General features: G+C 36.1%; 1 protein-coding gene across 1 annotated transcript in view; it reads left to right on the top strand.

Moving 5' to 3' along the window:
* LOC115440360 overlaps positions 1-17933 on the top strand; it is a 77144-nt gene that overhangs the window by 23144 nt on the left and 36067 nt on the right. Inside the window, exon 3 of the mRNA XM_030164624.2 lies at positions 13348-13448. Coding sequence (XP_030020484.2) covers positions 13348-13448 — 101 coding nt within the window. The remainder of the gene's footprint in view (positions 1-13347; positions 13449-17933) is intronic.

Here is a 17933-nt window from a genome sequence, read left to right on the forward strand (position 1 = left end):
CTATGACAAGTAAAACGTACTTGTGACACTTGAAATATGCCATTTCCCATCGGTAATACGTTAATCCATTCGCGTACCAATAAATCGCGGTCGAACGAGAACTTGCATTAATTTTTGAACGAATTATCACCGAAATTAAATTATGCAATACAAAATTAAAGTTTATTCAAGAGCTTAATTAAATGAAAATGGATTCGTTCATCGTTCATTTCTGAACGACAGAATTGGACAGGATTAAATGTTTGGGATTTGTCGGATCCTCATTTTGTGTACTGTTATGTTCATGAGTACTTACTAAGGTTCTTCTCAATTAATTCTATATTCGTCCGGTTTATTTGTGTTCTCTATCCCTATAGCCCTTGATGGTTTTAAGTCTGACGAAGAATTTTATTAAATTTCTTTTTATTATGATTGCCTTTATGTTTTAACTTTGATATAATTCATAGAAAATTTGAATTGTGTATCCCAGTAAAATCCGCTTATAGGTATATAATGGCATACAAGATTCAGATTTTTATTTTGTTTATTTGTTTACATTATATCCAATTTATATTTCTGTTCTTTCGTTAAATTTAGGGCCATTAATTAGGCTATTTAGGGCCTTGTTTAAGTTTATCCCATTGCTACGAAAAGGCCTCTTGAGAGTCGTTATGCCTTTAAATCTATCAAACTGATTTAAGGATTGGAAGTCTTTAAATATTTTGAAAATTTTAGTATAGTACGCAAGGCATTAACAGAATATACGCATATTTATTTTTGTATGAAAAGCTTAGTACAAAATAATTTTCATTAACAAACTGTTTCGAGATGGATATCTATTAGGTTCCTGGAATGCCCCAACAAGTCTTCGGCAACACTATATCTATGCCATAATATAATTACATACATACATATAGGGGTAAGAGGCAAAGAAAGCAAGCGAATCCACGCAAATCAGTTTTACAATTTTCAACATTATTTACAAATATGCGCGCACGCCGGAACGTCTAGCGTTGCCGGGAAGAGTGAGAACAGTCCTCCTTTTACTATTTAAGTGATATTTATTCAATACGATCAGATATTTTTTCCCACATACATTTCCAAATCCGATTCCTTATTTTCTAAGAGAAAACAAAAATCCGATCCCAATTCTATGTACCAATGTGCCGACTCCGAGAATATTGTATCATTCCCGTTATTAATAAACGAGATTTAATATCGGGCCAAATGTATTCCTTGGACCAATAGCAGAAGATTAGTCCTTTCATATACCCACGCTGTAAGATTACCTTTGGGATTTTCGATTGTTCCGTTACTAACAAAAACGTTAAATAGGATATTAGTATGGGAAATATGGATTGGATTAGTTATTCTCTGATGTACTTTTTAGATTAGTTTAGATTGTTAATATAGCATTGGGGAAAATATGGCAGAAAATCGCAATAGAGTATTTGTTAATTTTGTGTCATTAATGATGTGACTATAAGAAGCGATAGCTTAGTTGGGAGAGGAATGGACTGCTGAGACAAATGTCCACAAGTTCAAAACCCAACGCACCTCTGTCTTTTATAAATGTTTGTACTTTTTGTGAATTATCGCTTGCTTTAACGGTGCAGGAAAACATCGCGCGGGAACCTGCATACCATAAAAGTTATATATAAGAATTTTGATAGTATGTATTTGAGAGTAATACGGGGTTGACATTATTATCATTATGATATGTCTTCAATTAGATGCTACATTATGGAGTTTTCTGATAACTGAACATCTTCAATACACGTTGTATCATATTTATTAAATATTATTATAAGAAGTATTTTCTCAGAATAAAATTAAAACAACATTCGTTTTACTGGTACAAAAAGATTAAAATCTTGGTCGATTTCCATATTATCTTCCTTTCAAATTTATTCAGTGGTTTCTTCTTTTACTTGTAATAAATATATCAGCATATAAATTCATTAATATCATAGAAACATTTAAACAAAAATATTATTATCATAAAATTTAAATTTTGCCGTTCCCGATCGGGTCAATTTATGTCAAATGTATTAAAATGTAACATCTTTCATATAAAATCATTGTGGAGTGCAATAAACTTTGAATTTGAACTTTGCCAATTATAACGTTGGTAACATAATAGAATCAAATATCGTAAATACTAAACCAAGAAACCAATCATAATATTGAGGTGGCCTTTAAACCAAATACTTAGCGTTTTTGTTTGAAATCTTCGGGAAATATTCACTGTAGATTATAATTTGAAAACATGCAACAAGTAAATATTAATATCTACAATAACAACCTAAAATAATTATCGACTAACGGTGTCCACTAGCCAAATAATAGTCGTATATTACTATCCTTTGCGGATGCTAAAATACATAATATCAAGTAAGCATATTTTTAAACACCTGCCCATATTTTACTTGCCTGGGAGGCAGATACGTCTTGTGTATAATACTAATAATTTATCCTACCTACCCCAACCAATGCATTTTAGACAACAAAATTAGATAAAGAGAATTATTGAAACATTCATACATTTATCAGCTTAGATATCGATGCCAAATGTTCACGACACATGACCTCCATAAATACACTGTCACAAATCATAATGACAATGAACTGAGATGCCAAAAGGTCACCATTACGTCTTAAGATTGGATGTAACATTTTTACAAAAATTGTTCCAAACTTCGCGCAACATCCTGTTAAAAATAAGAATCGCTGTTAATGAAAGAAGTTGACCATTATTCTCCCGGTTTCCTGCTGTATTTTAAAATTCTGACAGACCGGAAAAATATTCGCTGTATTCTTTTAAAAGGCAAGTAATGTTGGCGAGGGTAATGGGATTGAACGCGGTAAGCATCTGAAAATTATATTTGTTTAACACTCGAAAATCTTTTCGGAGCGAAGCGTTATTTGCTGTGCTGCTGTTTAAAAAGTGTTCTGGCTTATTAAATATTTATGCAATTAAAAACTATTTTCATATGTTTCTTAATTATCTGCCAATTCCATCTGGTAGGTTAGAAACCAGTAGCAAAAGATAAAATTTTCCGCAAAAAAATCCGACGCAGCATATAAGTACTAATCGATGGTTCCTAAGTAAACTACCGTATCTGAAAAAAATCGATATTCCCTTTTTTACCGTTTCGTTATGTAGGTATTTACTACTAAAACTCATTAAAAAAAGTAAATGAATGTTAATGAAGTGTTTTTTTCGTTTATTAATTTTTGAATTTAATGGTTTGGGTAGTAAACAGTACCTAAATAACGTAATGCTAAAATTTGAATGTCGTAACTTTTCCAGATACGATAGTCTACTTAGGAGCCATCGTAATATGCATATAAAATCGTTCTGATGATAATTAGATTCTACAAAGTCTACAGAAAGAGAAGTCGTCAGGAATCGGATTATATAAATCCTTCGCCACTGTTAGGAACCTAATTCGAGCTCTTTACATTTTAAGTATGTTACTATGACTGCCTTTTAGGCGGAGTTACGGTAGCGCTCTGAAGTCCTGGGTTCGAATACCAAGTCGGGTAGTGATATTGAGTTTTATTGCTCAGTAGTAATGAATGGAATTTATGCTCTCTATAGTGATAGGCTCACCCCCTATTACATGGAACGAAACACTGCGAAACGTACGTGTCCTCGTTGCACCTCACCCTATCCATTCGGAAATAAACGCGTGATAAGTTTTTTTTGTTTACTACAACGAAAATACAACTATTTTAGTCATGCATTTGAAACCATTATTATTATAGATTAAGATATAAGGTTAGGTGGCCTATTCCATGTATAGAGACTTTCCCGCCCTCACACCCACCACTACAACTCCTGTAAGCCAGGATCAGCAGTGGCACGCATTTTGTGACACCGAGCAGTGAAGCTCGGCGAGTCTCAGGGAAAACTAATATGTCATTATCCCGCAACGAAATTAATCAAATAGAAAAAAATAGGGAGGAGTTGGAAATATTAATTGTCCACTTCCCTCCAGAGCAATGCGGGTGACAAAATCATGATGTAAGGAGGCGATTTAACCTCAAGGATAGGGACGTTTACAACTAGATAAGCTAGTTATAAAGCACCACGGATAAAATTAAATGAAAGGGTCCTATCACATGAGCTGTTAGATTTGATTACAATAGGCATGGCAAAAACGCCGGAAAGCACGGAAATTCCGTCTAGTCTCAACAAGGTCCATGTAGTATACAACCCCAGATGTTATTTGCATACTGTTTAACATGATGTTGCGCTCTTCATGCCAGAGACCACACTCCCAAAGTACGTGATGAGCAGATTGTTCAACCTCGTAACCAGGTGTAGAGCATGGGCACGCAGGAGAATCAACCAGCCTAAATGAGAACAGTTTACCCTTAAAATTACCGTGGCCGGTAAGAAATTGCGATACACAGTAATCTATTTCTAGCCAAGTTTTAATTAGGCGATCGCGAACGTACGGAAAGTATTTATATAAATGATGCCCTTTCGAAGACGAGTCCCACCTACATTGCCATTCATTTAATAACTCGTTGTGTACATCAGTGTGCGTTTTAAATAGTCTATCGATTCTTAAGAGCTCGCGAGACGTAAGAAACTTTTCCATATCCTCTCTGGTTGAGTAATACATAGCGGCGCGACGCTGTACCTCCAAATCGACAGGGAGTACACCCGCGAGGACAGGCAAAGCTTCTGTACTAACAGTTCTATACGCCTTGCACAAGAATATCAACGCCAATCGTTGACTCTGGAGCAGTTTCCTGCGCACAGCACCGATAGTTGCCCTATCGGCCCATACAGGTGATCCGTATGTAATGCAAGCTAAGTAAGTCGCTCCATAGATGATTTTTGAGCGTAGTGAAAGACAGTCCCCACGTTGAGGTCGATATCCTTGTCAAGGCGTAAAAGTTACGTTTTGATTTTTCCCCGACGTTATTTATATGCTCTAGAAAGGAAAAATTTCGTTCTAAAATCAAACCTAAATAACAAACCGATTCTTTCCTTTTTACAACAATATTATTAAATTTTATTCGCGGCGGTGATTTTAATATACCTTTTAAAAGCAGTTGGAACGTTTTGTGAGGTGCGAATGTAAGGCGATTTCTTTCACCCCATTCAGATATTAATTGTAAACACGTATCCGCCAAACTTTCAAGCCCTATTCCATGTATAGAGACAAATCCGTATTTTTGCAATACAAGCGCACTGTTCGAAAGAAAGTTTCGATAGCCGGATAGGTAAGAGAGTGAAAACATCTCCTATTTACCTATACGGCTAGCTGGCCTTTGATTAGAACGCCCGCAAATGCTAAAAGACGGATATACGCCGTAGACGGAATAGGCTCCCTTGACCTTAATATTTTATCCGTAGCTAACTACTTATAGCAGATTTATTCCATACTAGGTGTTCTGGCTTCGCACACAAGAATAGCCTTTATGCTATAATAATCTAAATCTAAAATGCCTTATCGATCGCCATTTCATTATAGTTATAACCGAAAATCCGTAAACAGGACAAGTTAAAGTGTTCCGAAGTGGGCTAAAGTGGCCGATCGAAGTGTTGTTTAAGTTCGTGTTGTGAACTGATACCGATTGCAGTTTCGCTGGCGATTGGGGTGGACATGATTTAGTTATATTAGAAAGGATTTGATTCCATTTTTTGGGACAATAAAGGGTCATTTTGGTATAGTGTTAATAAATAGAACGGTAGACTTATTTTCTTCAAAGTACATGTGGCGGTACAATCGATGCATACACCGCCATCTTGTCAACATCGCCGGAACTGCAAGAGGATCGATGCAGTGACGCAACTACAGTGATATCACACAGCAATCACAATAGATGGCGACATCGATCCTGAATCACGCTTGCACAATTTTCGCGACGTGTAGAATATATACCACCTCCGAATAGGAACTGTCGGAGGGGCCGCGGCCGGTCAGGCGCAACATCTGCCTGACTGGGAATCTTCCCCTTCCATAGAGGAACGTAACCATCTGTTCCTCTACAGCGGTGTCTACCTTTACACCGCTAAATACAATAGTGTGCAATAGTGGTCCATGTAAGTGTATCGCGTTCCGAGATCAGCCTGTGTATATCCAGTTCCGACAGACCGACATAATTGTCTCGACTGCTGGGAGGTAATCATCCCTCGTCAGTCGACATTCTATTAGATACCACTTTGCCTTGCCTGTAAAAAAAGTTACTGAAATCGTGGATATATAATAAAAAAAAGTGTAAGTTTCGAACAAAATAAATATCATTAAAAACTAATTCTTATTTAACGCGCCCTAATGCCACTACTTTTAATCTTAGATTTTTCGCGGCGCAAAAATTATTTTTTCAGTCAGAAATACACATACAAGCCATATTCACCCTAAGCTATGAAATGATAAAAAATTCATAAAACCAAAACGGGTTTTTTTTGGTGAAAATATTCGTTACGCATGGATAATTTAAAGGATAATATATCAGTGATTTCAATTAATAAGATTACACTTCAACCAGTATGTATAGTTCTGTTTAACATTGATAAATTATAACATAATAATATTATTTATTTTGAGTTGTCAATGGTTTTAAGCATAACTAAGTAAAATTATGCAGTGGGTTATAATAAACATTTGAAACGATTATTAATTTAAAAACGTTTAAACTACAATGGAGTTTCGACTGTATTAACAATAAATAGCACTGTATTTTAAACCGCATGCACATAACATTTTAAAATAATTTACGATGTAAAAAACTTAAAATGCCACTATCTTATTTCTGACATTACGAGAACAAAACGTATAAATATAAATAGTATATAATTCCACTTCTAGCAGTAAGATTTAAGAACAAAACGTAAATGCAATATACATTGTTACTCCGACATTATAGAAAATAGATCCTAATTAAAGCGTGGTAACCCTACTCGCGTTGCCCATCCACGAGACAAATTGCCTCATTATTGTTTTTCATTTGTTCTGGATGCGGGGCTAGCTTTGCTACTTACGATAGCAATGTATCGGAGTTGTGGCTTTAACCGCTTTAGTTTTTGAGGATGGGGTAATTTGGCTCTTTGTTTACGAATAATGGGGTAAGAGAGCAATTTAAACAATGGATAATACTAGCTATTTTGGCGTTAGTAATATGGTTGCTTTGTGAAATGAATCATAGTGTTTAACGGTTTTAGAGGTTTAGGAATTTATTGCTAGGTAAATTGTTATGAGGGACTGGGTCCAATACTCGCTTGGATGATATTATATTCCCAAGTGTCGACGTTGGACCGTAAGATTAGTGTAACTAACATAACTGTTCCACTCACCCTCCACTGACAGTAGTGATAATGTGTTTTTTCCTCTCAAAAAAAAAGATACATTGGTGAGAGAAGTTGGGTTTAATACGATGGCTAAAAATGTGAAGTTAATTGATATAGAACCATAATTCGGATTTTATCGCGGTATTTTATATTATAATTTCCTCGCGACGTTTCGAAGATTTTGCGGCCCTCGTGGTCACGAAAGGAATGAGGTGTTTGACGTCAGAAAAGTCAGTTACAAAGTAATTTTTTGCAAAATACTTTTATTTCTATGTCTAACATTCACGTAAACATTCGCGTAAGCAAGCATCATATTATTCGATATTTAAAGGTTTAAGAACATACTGCTGACTAACCGAAATTTTCAATAAACGAACCCAATCGATTTATTCGATCTATTTCAAAAAATGACCAATCAGAACAAAGTTTTTTTGGCACACTCTCAAATCAATTATTGTGATTGGTTCATTCTCGAAATTGTATTGAAGAATGAGATTGGGATCGTTTACTGAAAACGGGTGTAAATCGCTGATAGAAAAGTTTAGTATGGTAGTTAAAAATGCAGTGAAGCTAAATAATATGATTTAAAGTCTTTTAAGGTTTAAAACATAATTCGCTACATGGCAGTGAAACGTATGGCTTCGAAATAAATATTGAATTAATGGTTGCCTTACCAGTATTCCGCCTGTAAATCATTTGGACAAAGAATAGAAATGATGAAAAAATTTCTGTTTTTACAGACTCAAGGTCAAATCTTTTTCAAACAGTGATGTTCCTTCCCACTGCTATTAAATGAAAACTGTCCAAAGTAAACAAATTTAACGCCAAGTATGTTAACAATTATTCCTAAACATATGAAATGAATATTGCTACTAATGCTTATTAATCTACAATAGAAATATCTAAAATAAATCCTTTATCAGATTAATTATGGAAATCGACCCCTTTATTACAATGTATACCTAAAATGAAATATGAAACGATAACGAATTAAAAGGTAATGGTTGTTAGCGGGCTGTCTCGAGAAATCTGATATGTTCGGCATCACGAAGTAATAAAGGTTTAACTCCGTCAATTATGGTAAATTGTTGTGTCAGTCAATGAAGACGAAGGTTAAAAAGAAATAAAACTAAAGTTTATTGTTGGAGTAATGCTACAGTTTAAAGAAAATTTTAATATGGTATGGTATTTGCTGGTGGTAGGATATATTTTATATCTGCCCAGATAGCAACCAATGTACACAAGGTGTTAAAATCCGCCATAGTGGCTCACGTAACTGTGTCGCATTTTGGGATGAGTCTGTACATATCCGGTTCAAACAGGCCGGCATAATTGTGTCGACTGTCGAGGGGTAATCATCTCTCGTCAGTCGACTTTCTATTGGATACTTACTAACAGTTGCAGAACTGTCACTGTCGTGCACGAATAAAAAAATACTAATGTTGCGCCAATAACTATAAGTGAAATGAATAATGAAGTGAAATCCAGTGTACCGTGATTGGATAGTGGATAGCCCAAAGAGTTGAGGCCAATTAGTTAGGGTGGGTCTTAAAACTAAATTATATCATTTCTACAATTAGTTTAAAATATGTGTTGCGCCAACCCCACAGTGGAGTGAAATAAAAGCAAATAGAAGAAGAAAATATCAGACTAAACAAAAAGTAGAAATTATTTTGTAACATCAGTAAAAAAGTGGTGCAGCTTATTTTTTACTTGATAATAGTTGCATTATAGGTAGTTCAGTCAAAGATCGTCAAAATAGCAAGATTACAGACTACGAACATTTCTACAGCTATTTTTATTTTATATCGTGGGACGAGAAATGCGCAATTGAATTATCTGATATTATGTGACCTTTAGCGCATACACACCCACATCAGAAGAAATATTATGGATGTATTGCTTATTGCTGCGTTAAAAGGAAGGAGTAGGGATTAAGAAAAGGATACAGGTTTGCGGAGGCGGCCTCGCTGACCAAATGAAACGAAATAGTAAGCCAGTTCAGATTGGTTTAAGCTAAAATAGCAAATACAACTGGCATATCATGAACTTTATAATAGACTTTAGAAGAAGTGTAAAGTTGTCAAATAAATTTTACTTTGTTACTCATATCTCCAATTGTAGAACGAATAATGGAAATTATGATACTTATCACGCTTTTAAACCCAATCAAGTAGCCAGAGGAGCAACTAAGGCACCCACTTTTCGTCAAATGTATTCTGTCCCATGATATAAATGGAAGCGAATCTATAGCCATATCGGGCACAAATTCCAGACTCCAGGCTGATACTGAGCAGAAAAACCCAATAGCAATTTTATGCAACCTGGGATCCGAAAAGCTACGGTCAGACCACCCACGCTATACAACTATGCCACAAAAGACACTAATGGGAATGAGTAACTCAATAACGATATAACTGGTACCAAAAAAACGTAAGCTAATTTTCAACTGAACAAAAGAAGCAGGACGCGTTACAATAGTGGAGCTGTCCCAAATTTCCGGGATTGAATCAGCAAACACAAGTATCCCGCCCATTAGGGAGCGTACGTGTTAGGGATGAGAAGGGAATTTAATAGTGGTAAAACCTTCATTTGCCACCGAATATCCACAGTATGTGTGAATTTGCGGAACTATGAATTTTAATTGAATACCTTACCTTTTGCTGTGTCTGACCTTTTTAAGAGAATTTAAAAAAGGAGGTTCTCAATTCATGAATTCTTATTTGTATGAATGTTATACGATACCTCCATCAAATATGAACAGATTTTGATACTTATTTTTTTTTTATTTGGCTCGGCAAAGTGATTGCACTGCACCTAATGATAAGCGCAATATCTGGACGGCCAGATAAAGCATCGAATGGCAATAAATGGCCCTCTCATGCTGACTTCTAAAATGCTTCTTCACGCTACGGCGGAAAGTCCTAGGATTATCAGGAAGGAGGGAACACACGTCCAGAAAAATTATTTCAAGAGCTTGATGGACGACGGTGCAGTAAATAAAAAGAATTGGCAATTGGCATTGGCCGTGATAGCATTAACCATCAAGCTGTTTCGCATGCCAGCCCGCGTGGTTTTTCTGCAAAAAAGAGATGAAGGGATCAAATTGAAAAGAATTTTTCTGTTGAGTGTGGTATGGGTTCATGAAACTTCCACACATCATCATTGGGTCTTCGACTTTGGATCGGATTTCAAAACCAATAAAACCATTAATTTAACGTTATACATGGGTTAATAATTTTTCAGTTGGTACCTAATTAAAACTATTAGCTAAACTATGTAAATATATCAACTAGTATACGAAATTCATGTTCAATTAAAAAGCTTTATTTTATCAGCCAGTATTGAGTAAAAATTAACCGCCATTACTATTATTGTTGGTTTTAAATAATAGAAGTGCGTAACGTAATAAGTATCGTATAACCACAAAATAATTTCAATATAATTTGCTACTGCCTAGAAAGATAAATATTATCATTGTAATTAAACAAAACAAAATATGTTCAAACATTTGCTTGTTACCAGAAATTGATTTTTTGTTTTGAAAGACTAATGTATGTGAGTTTATTTATAATATTGATATCAGCCCTGTACTGTCCCACTGCTGGGCACAAGCCTCCCCTACTACTGAGAGGGATTAAGGCCTTAGTCCACCACGCTAATAATAGACTTCGCACACCCTAAAAATTCCTATAGAGAACTTCTCAGGTATATAGGTTTTATGGGTTTCATCATGCAGTTTTCCTTCACCGTTAAAACAACAGATGTGTGTGCCCTTGGAATTTGAATCTGCAGACATTCATTCATTCACATTTTTTAAACATCGTGTTTATGTTTATAGTTCTAGGTTTCATTTTTAATATGTCATATAAATATTTATATCATCCAAAAGGATTGAACATTTTTATATCACGGACAACACTTAATTACATTTCAGACGTATTGGCCAACGTAAACATACTTTTATAATATAAAAAAATATATATGAGCAAACTTTCAAATAATATTTACTCCGCAGAATATATCTAAACGTCTGTAAACTGTAAATGTAAGCCCAGTAACTGACGTTTATAGAATTACTAAAGTTTGAAAGTCACCTCGGATTTATAGTTACGAACAGGGTAAAATATTTACGAAACTAAAATTGGGGTGGAACGTTATTGGACGGTCACCTGTATTTAACTTTGATATAAATGTCTCCTAACTAAATACTGTTGTGTATAAATCGATATTCGGCCACAAGTAGCGTATTAGGGCTGTGAACTGAGTATGTTTGATTTCCAAGCAATTTCTATGAAAAATGTAGTTCGATTGGTTAAAAATTAATGTCCATGACATATACACAGAAAAAAGGTAACTGTTAGAAAATACCTCAAGTAAGGTGCGTTGGGATAAGATCGTAGGAGAGGTAACATCGTACAATTCAAATAACTTTATTTTTCTCGTGGAAAAAATGATTATCGGTACCACCACTTAGTGGAACGGTTATGTTGTTTTCACCGTCGACACTCAGAAGTATAGCATCATCAGAGCGAGCATTAGACCGAGTCCTTAATCCCTGTATATACCGGCATACCAACCAAAACTCGCGGTGGCCTTCTTCAACGCATACGGGACGGCCCCAGGGTATCCTGTTGCACTAAGATAGTTGCTCGGAACCATCCCTACGCGATGCCGCATTGCGGCACTTCTTAATTGAGGGGGCTTCGATGGCTCCACACGCTAAAAGACGCCTTTGGCGTCTACGATATCGGAAGAATAACTCGGATTGTCGTCCACCTCGGGGTCGCTGTAGTCGAACGAGCGGCCCCAGCTGCTCGCCCCGCGACACTCTCTAAGCCCCAAATGGTCGCCTCGTATGACGGGCAGGGGACGCTGCTGGGGAATTCTCTAGATGTCCTCGAGCCACAGGGCACATGAATAACTTGCTACGTGTTATACATTTTGTCTTCTGACAACATACATATGTATACATAATCGTAAATAAAGTATAAAATAAATACGTAGATAGACGGTAAAAGAGCCCTTACTCCTTTGAAATTCTATTTTTCTAAACAGTACACCACCTAATACTATTTTTCCCGAAAACCTGATAACCCCTGATAAATAGCCTGTTAGCCTAAATAAGGAGTGATAAGTATCCAGTATATCCCCAAGTTCCATGCCCCATATAATTTTATGTTAGTAGTCTAATAAAATGCGATAACATGAACGCAATAACTTGTTCCAAATCATCTATGGCTTCGTACTACGAATGGATAGGAATGTTCAATAACGTTTCGATATTTTACATCGGCTTATATTTTATAGCGATGATAAAAGAATACTTTGATGGTTTCCATTAGACCTGTATGCTGAAATGTTGGTAATGATTGGTTTTTGTGTTTAAATCTATATTAATATATGAAGTGCCTCGGTGGCGTAGTTGTAATTATACATGGTACGAGTATGAAGACCGCAATGAGGTCTGAGGTTCGTATTCCGGGTCAGACCAAATAACTAGGTTTTTGTAACCTAAAAATTACTCAGTCGCAGCTCGGAGTCAGGAAGTTGGCGGTGTGATACCCCCGTGCTTCGGAAAGCAGGTAAAGCCGTTGGTCCTGCACCTGATCTCTCTCCGGTCTTACCGTCTCACCGGTTACTATGAGAATGAAGGAACAGAGAGTGCACCTGTGTACTGCGCACACACTAGTGCACTATAACATCCCCTGCGTACTTGGCTGGTCTCCGTTGAGATTGAACGCACTTATCTCAGGAATTACGATAGCGGTGTTTTTTTTCACTAATAGGCAGATACATTACTCCTGAGGGCTATGGACTATTTATCCTGGAAAAAAATTATCCCGAAAAAAACGCGGCCGTAGCCACAGGCAAAAGCTAATTACCAATAAAATACTATTGTAGTATTAAAATAGTATATTAGGAATAAGTAATATTTTAATCCCTCTTCTTACTCCGAACCTCCCCTATTTGACGAAATGTGGACTTGTTACACCCCAGCCTACCCCTGAAAAAAGAGAAGACCAGACCTCTCTAAAATAATGTATTTGTTCCAGCGCAAGACTCTGGATCTGGCGCTGGTGTCTATATACAGAGGCGGATTGGATCTGGCCTCAATAAGCCAGTATGCTGGTTCACCATACAATACTACAGACAGGTAAGCTTGGAGTGTGAGGATGTATTTCTAGTAAAGCAAGCTAGTTAAGGTGCACGAGGATCCAAAGCCAAACTGTCATATAGATATTGTAACTTTGACTTTTCTGATGACTACCATCTCAGTCCGCCCCGTGACTACCAAGGTTTCAAAGTCTTCGAAACGTCGGGAGAAAATTATAACATAAAAACCGCGATAAAATCAGAAAAATAGTTTTGTTTCAAAATAGTATGATATTATCCTTTGGTGCTTTCCACCAGATCTGCAATAGTGCAATAGATACTATTGGTGATTTTTTCCACGTGCGTCGCTAGGATTCCTCCCACATAATATCTGGTAGATATGCGAATTAGAATATGAATGGTATTAAATTTCCATCTGAAAAAAAATATTTAGTAGCGTCAATACACGGGGCAACTAATATCGGTGTAAAATATTCTTTTTAACCGACTTCAAAAAAGGAGGAGGTTTGATTGTTATTAGGTACCGACTCCAAAATTGGTAACCAATGTATAAGTAATGTTAAATATTTTTTTAGTTTTTAGTGGTTTTTGAAGGCGGTTTTATTTTTTGTAAAAAGTTCTTTTATTACTATATGACGAGACAACCAGCACTGATATCTGGTTCCAGCGGGCCAGCATAATTGCATCGACTGCCAAGGGGTAATCATCTCTCGTCAGTCGACATTCTCTTCGACCCCACTCCACTTACCATCACGTGCAGTGAGGCACTTAAACGTACCCGTATAAAAAACACGCTTGTCTATTGATTACCCGTGAATAATATCAACAAAACATGATATAGCTAATTGAATAATACATACGCTCATGCACGAGAGGACATTTGTTGTCGCCCTAGGCGCAGTTAAGTGTGTATGCCTCATGGTTCCCAATTTACATTGAGGTCTATGTGAGCTCGCGAACATTTCCTGGACTTTTCCCCTCCGTCCATCCTAAGAGGGTTTCTGTCCTTCCTCACTCTTCCTTCCTACAGATATCCCCTCTCAACTTTCCTCTAGGCCCCTGCAGTCGTTACGGGGAATTCCACTATTCCGTCCGTTACACAAAAAAAAAAAAACACCGAAGATTCTGAATTCACACCTATTTAATAAAACAATGAAATCAGTAATTGTTACAGACATAGCTAAGGAATTACCAACAATTCCAGCATTTAACTTATCGAATATTCCGTTAACCTAATCTGTAATTAATGAAAACAGCTGAATGTCGGCCTACAGACCGAGGCTTAGCCAATTATCTAAAGCAATTCCAATGAATTCGCATAAGTCTGCGCCGCTAAGCTATTTATATCAATTGGTTTTTGTAATGTTAATGGGTATGTTTTAGTTAAAATGCAGACATCCAAGTTATGCCTTATAACTACCTTAAATACAATGTCTTTCTTAGCTTAGAGGTAGAGATAGACAACAAGGTGGAACATATAATTCAAGATAGTTATATTCATGATAAATAATATATCTTCTAGTAAGAATTTTCCTTTTCAACTCACCTATCATTCACAACTCGTTCTATGCGTAAAATAATTCATTTAAATTCCTATCCGGTTCCGTCTGGACCCTCTGGGCGCGGAACTAAAATTACATGAGATTAGTTGGTTCACCAAAAGATTCGCAGGCCACGGCTTAAGCTTTGACCTATAAACAGTAGAAAGGTTCGTGTTCCATGTATATGGTAGTATGGTATGTTTTTATCAATATACTTTAGAAGTATGTTTGGATTACGAATAGAAATTGATATTGATGGCTGATTTAATAAATAAGTAAATTTAACTTTTATTGATTTTTTCATTGCTTTGAATGACGAGACGAGCTTACCATTCGCAGTAGTAGTAAGAGATGCGACCGCCTATAAATAGTGGAAACATTATCCAACACCTTGAATTACAAAGTATTGTTTGGTATTCCACTGCGCTCGCCATCCTGAGACATATGATGTTAAGTTTTATTATGTCCAGTAGTCACACTGGCTAAAATGTCCTTCACACCGGAACACGACAGAGACTGCACACAGCTGCTTGGCGGCAGAAATAGACAGTGCGGCGGTACATACCCAGACGGACTCTCACATATGAGAGACCTACCAGCAGTAAAACCTAACATGTATCTTTGTCATTATTTACTTACTGTATATAAAATTAATTATATCACAGATAAAACGTGCCCTTGGGTATGATCGTGGGAGAGATAACATCGTATAAATAGAATAACTCCGTATTGTGTTAAAATTTTAATTTTCTGACAACATTTTCCATGATGCCATCTTGTTCCCCATGTCCTGCTAATTGCCTGAGTAATTTGAACAAATAAGACATGTGTACAGTGCCTTCAATATACTTCAATTTCGCCATTCCCTTCAATATCTGGAATATCCCCATTCAAGCAATTGTTTAAATTTAATTAAGTGTTTACTGATTTTAATGAATTTTCCATTAATGAAAAGGTAAAAATATCTTCAAGGTTGTTCATTTAAACTTATTGAAAGACTTCTATGTGTTAAGAACCGATCTTTACGCGTGTAGAGGTCGTTGTTGATGTGGGAATCAAGTAGTGATGTAACGAATGTCATTTTTTGAACATTCGCGAATGCGAATGCAAATATCTGCTACCGACATTCGCGAATGCGAATGCGAATGTTTAGTTTTTGTTCAAATTTGGCGCCAATTTTCTATGATGATTATCTAAATTTTATTATTATCTAAGATGATAATTATCTAAACATTAAAAAGTTATGTAAAGACTGATAAAAAAATTATAGAAGATATTGTTTTTGTTTCTTTCAATTGCTTTTAATTTCTTAGTTGTTATTGTGTTACAAGTTCTATGGGGAATTACATTTTTAAGCTTTATTAAAGTAAACGAAATAATTTTGTTTATTTTTAAAGTTTAATATTCCTCTACTCAAGTTTAATTACTAACTTAAAAACATGGTAAAAATAGTTAATTGATTGGTATGTTTTAAGAAAAGAGAGGTATTTTTCTTTGAGAGTCTATAATTTTTTGTTTGTTTGTTTAGACTATATTTATAGTTTATTGTAGAAGTATATTGTTTTAGTTTAGATTTTGATTTTATTAACCTACTATTACACACACAGTATTACGAATATTATCTCGGAAGGGGTATGCAGAGGCGCAACCAGGGCACACACTTTTCGCCAAGTGTGTTCCGTCTAATAGTGTGACAGGGGCGAGCCTATCGCCATGTCGGGCACAAATTTCACACTCCGGGCTGATACTGAGCAGAAAAATCCAAATATCACTTTGCCCGATCCGGGATTCGAACCCAGGACCTTAGAGCGCTGCTGTACCGCACATGCAGTAGAACTATGCCACCGAGGCAGTCTACTATTATCTTCAAATATTTTTTTTTCTGATATTGACATTCGCAAAACATTCGCAGAAATTTTGCGAATGCGAATGCGAATGCGAATATCCAAAAATATGCGAATATTCGCGAATGCGAATGCGAATATTCGTTACATCACTAGAATCAAGTAATATTATTTTTTTGTTAGCAAGCGGATTAAAATCATCCGATCTTGTACTTTTAAAATTATGCAAACTTTAGTCAAAATTTTTACATGAAGATGCGTCAACTCAGTAGGTACTTGTTAAGTTTATAAAAATAATAATATCAGCCCTGTATTATATACTGTCCCACCTTTGGGCACGGGCCTCCTCTACTACTTAGAGGGAATAGGCCTTAGTTCACACACCCTCGAAACTTCCTAATAGAGAATTTCGCAGGTATGCAAGTTTCTGCACATCTGAGAAGTTCTCTATAGGAATTTCGAAGGTGTGTGAAGTCTACCAATCCGCACTAGGCCAGCGTGGTGGACTAAAGCCGAATCCCTCTCAGTAGTAGAGGAGGCCTGTGCTCAGCAGTGGGCAAGTATATAATACAGGCCCGATATTATATTATTTTATTATTACTTACATTTATACAATTTATACGATGTATTAAATATTGGATCCCACTGCTGGGAACATCTCTCCTCTACTACTGAGAGGGTTTAGGCATTCAACAAGCTGGCCTAGTGTGGGTTTGTTACTTACTTTTATTAACTACAAAATTTAAACTAATTTCTATTTAACAACAATGGCTAAATAAACAGTGAATGAACGGCACGAAGGCAGCCGCAATTCACTAACTGGGACTCCAACCAAATTCCTATAGAGAACTTCTCAGATGTGCAGGTTTCCTCGCGATGTTTTCCTTCACCGTTAAAGCGAACGATAATTCACAAAGAATACACACATATTTTTTTAGAAAAGTCAAGGGTGTGTGCCCTTGGGATTTGAAGCTGCGGGCATTCGTCCCGGCAGTCCGTTCCACAACCAACTAGGCTATCGTCGTTTTTATTTCTTCAAATATGATTATCTAGAACATATTTAAGAATAAACTTAGCTTCTAAAATATATTTTTCGAGTTTTTATCAATTATTAAGACCCGAATATACTCCTTCCATAGA

The sequence above is a fragment of the Manduca sexta genome, chromosome 19, assembly GCF_014839805.1.
Source record: "Manduca sexta isolate Smith_Timp_Sample1 chromosome 19, JHU_Msex_v1.0, whole genome shotgun sequence".
In the NCBI taxonomy this organism is placed as follows: domain Eukaryota; kingdom Metazoa; phylum Arthropoda; class Insecta; order Lepidoptera; family Sphingidae; genus Manduca; species Manduca sexta.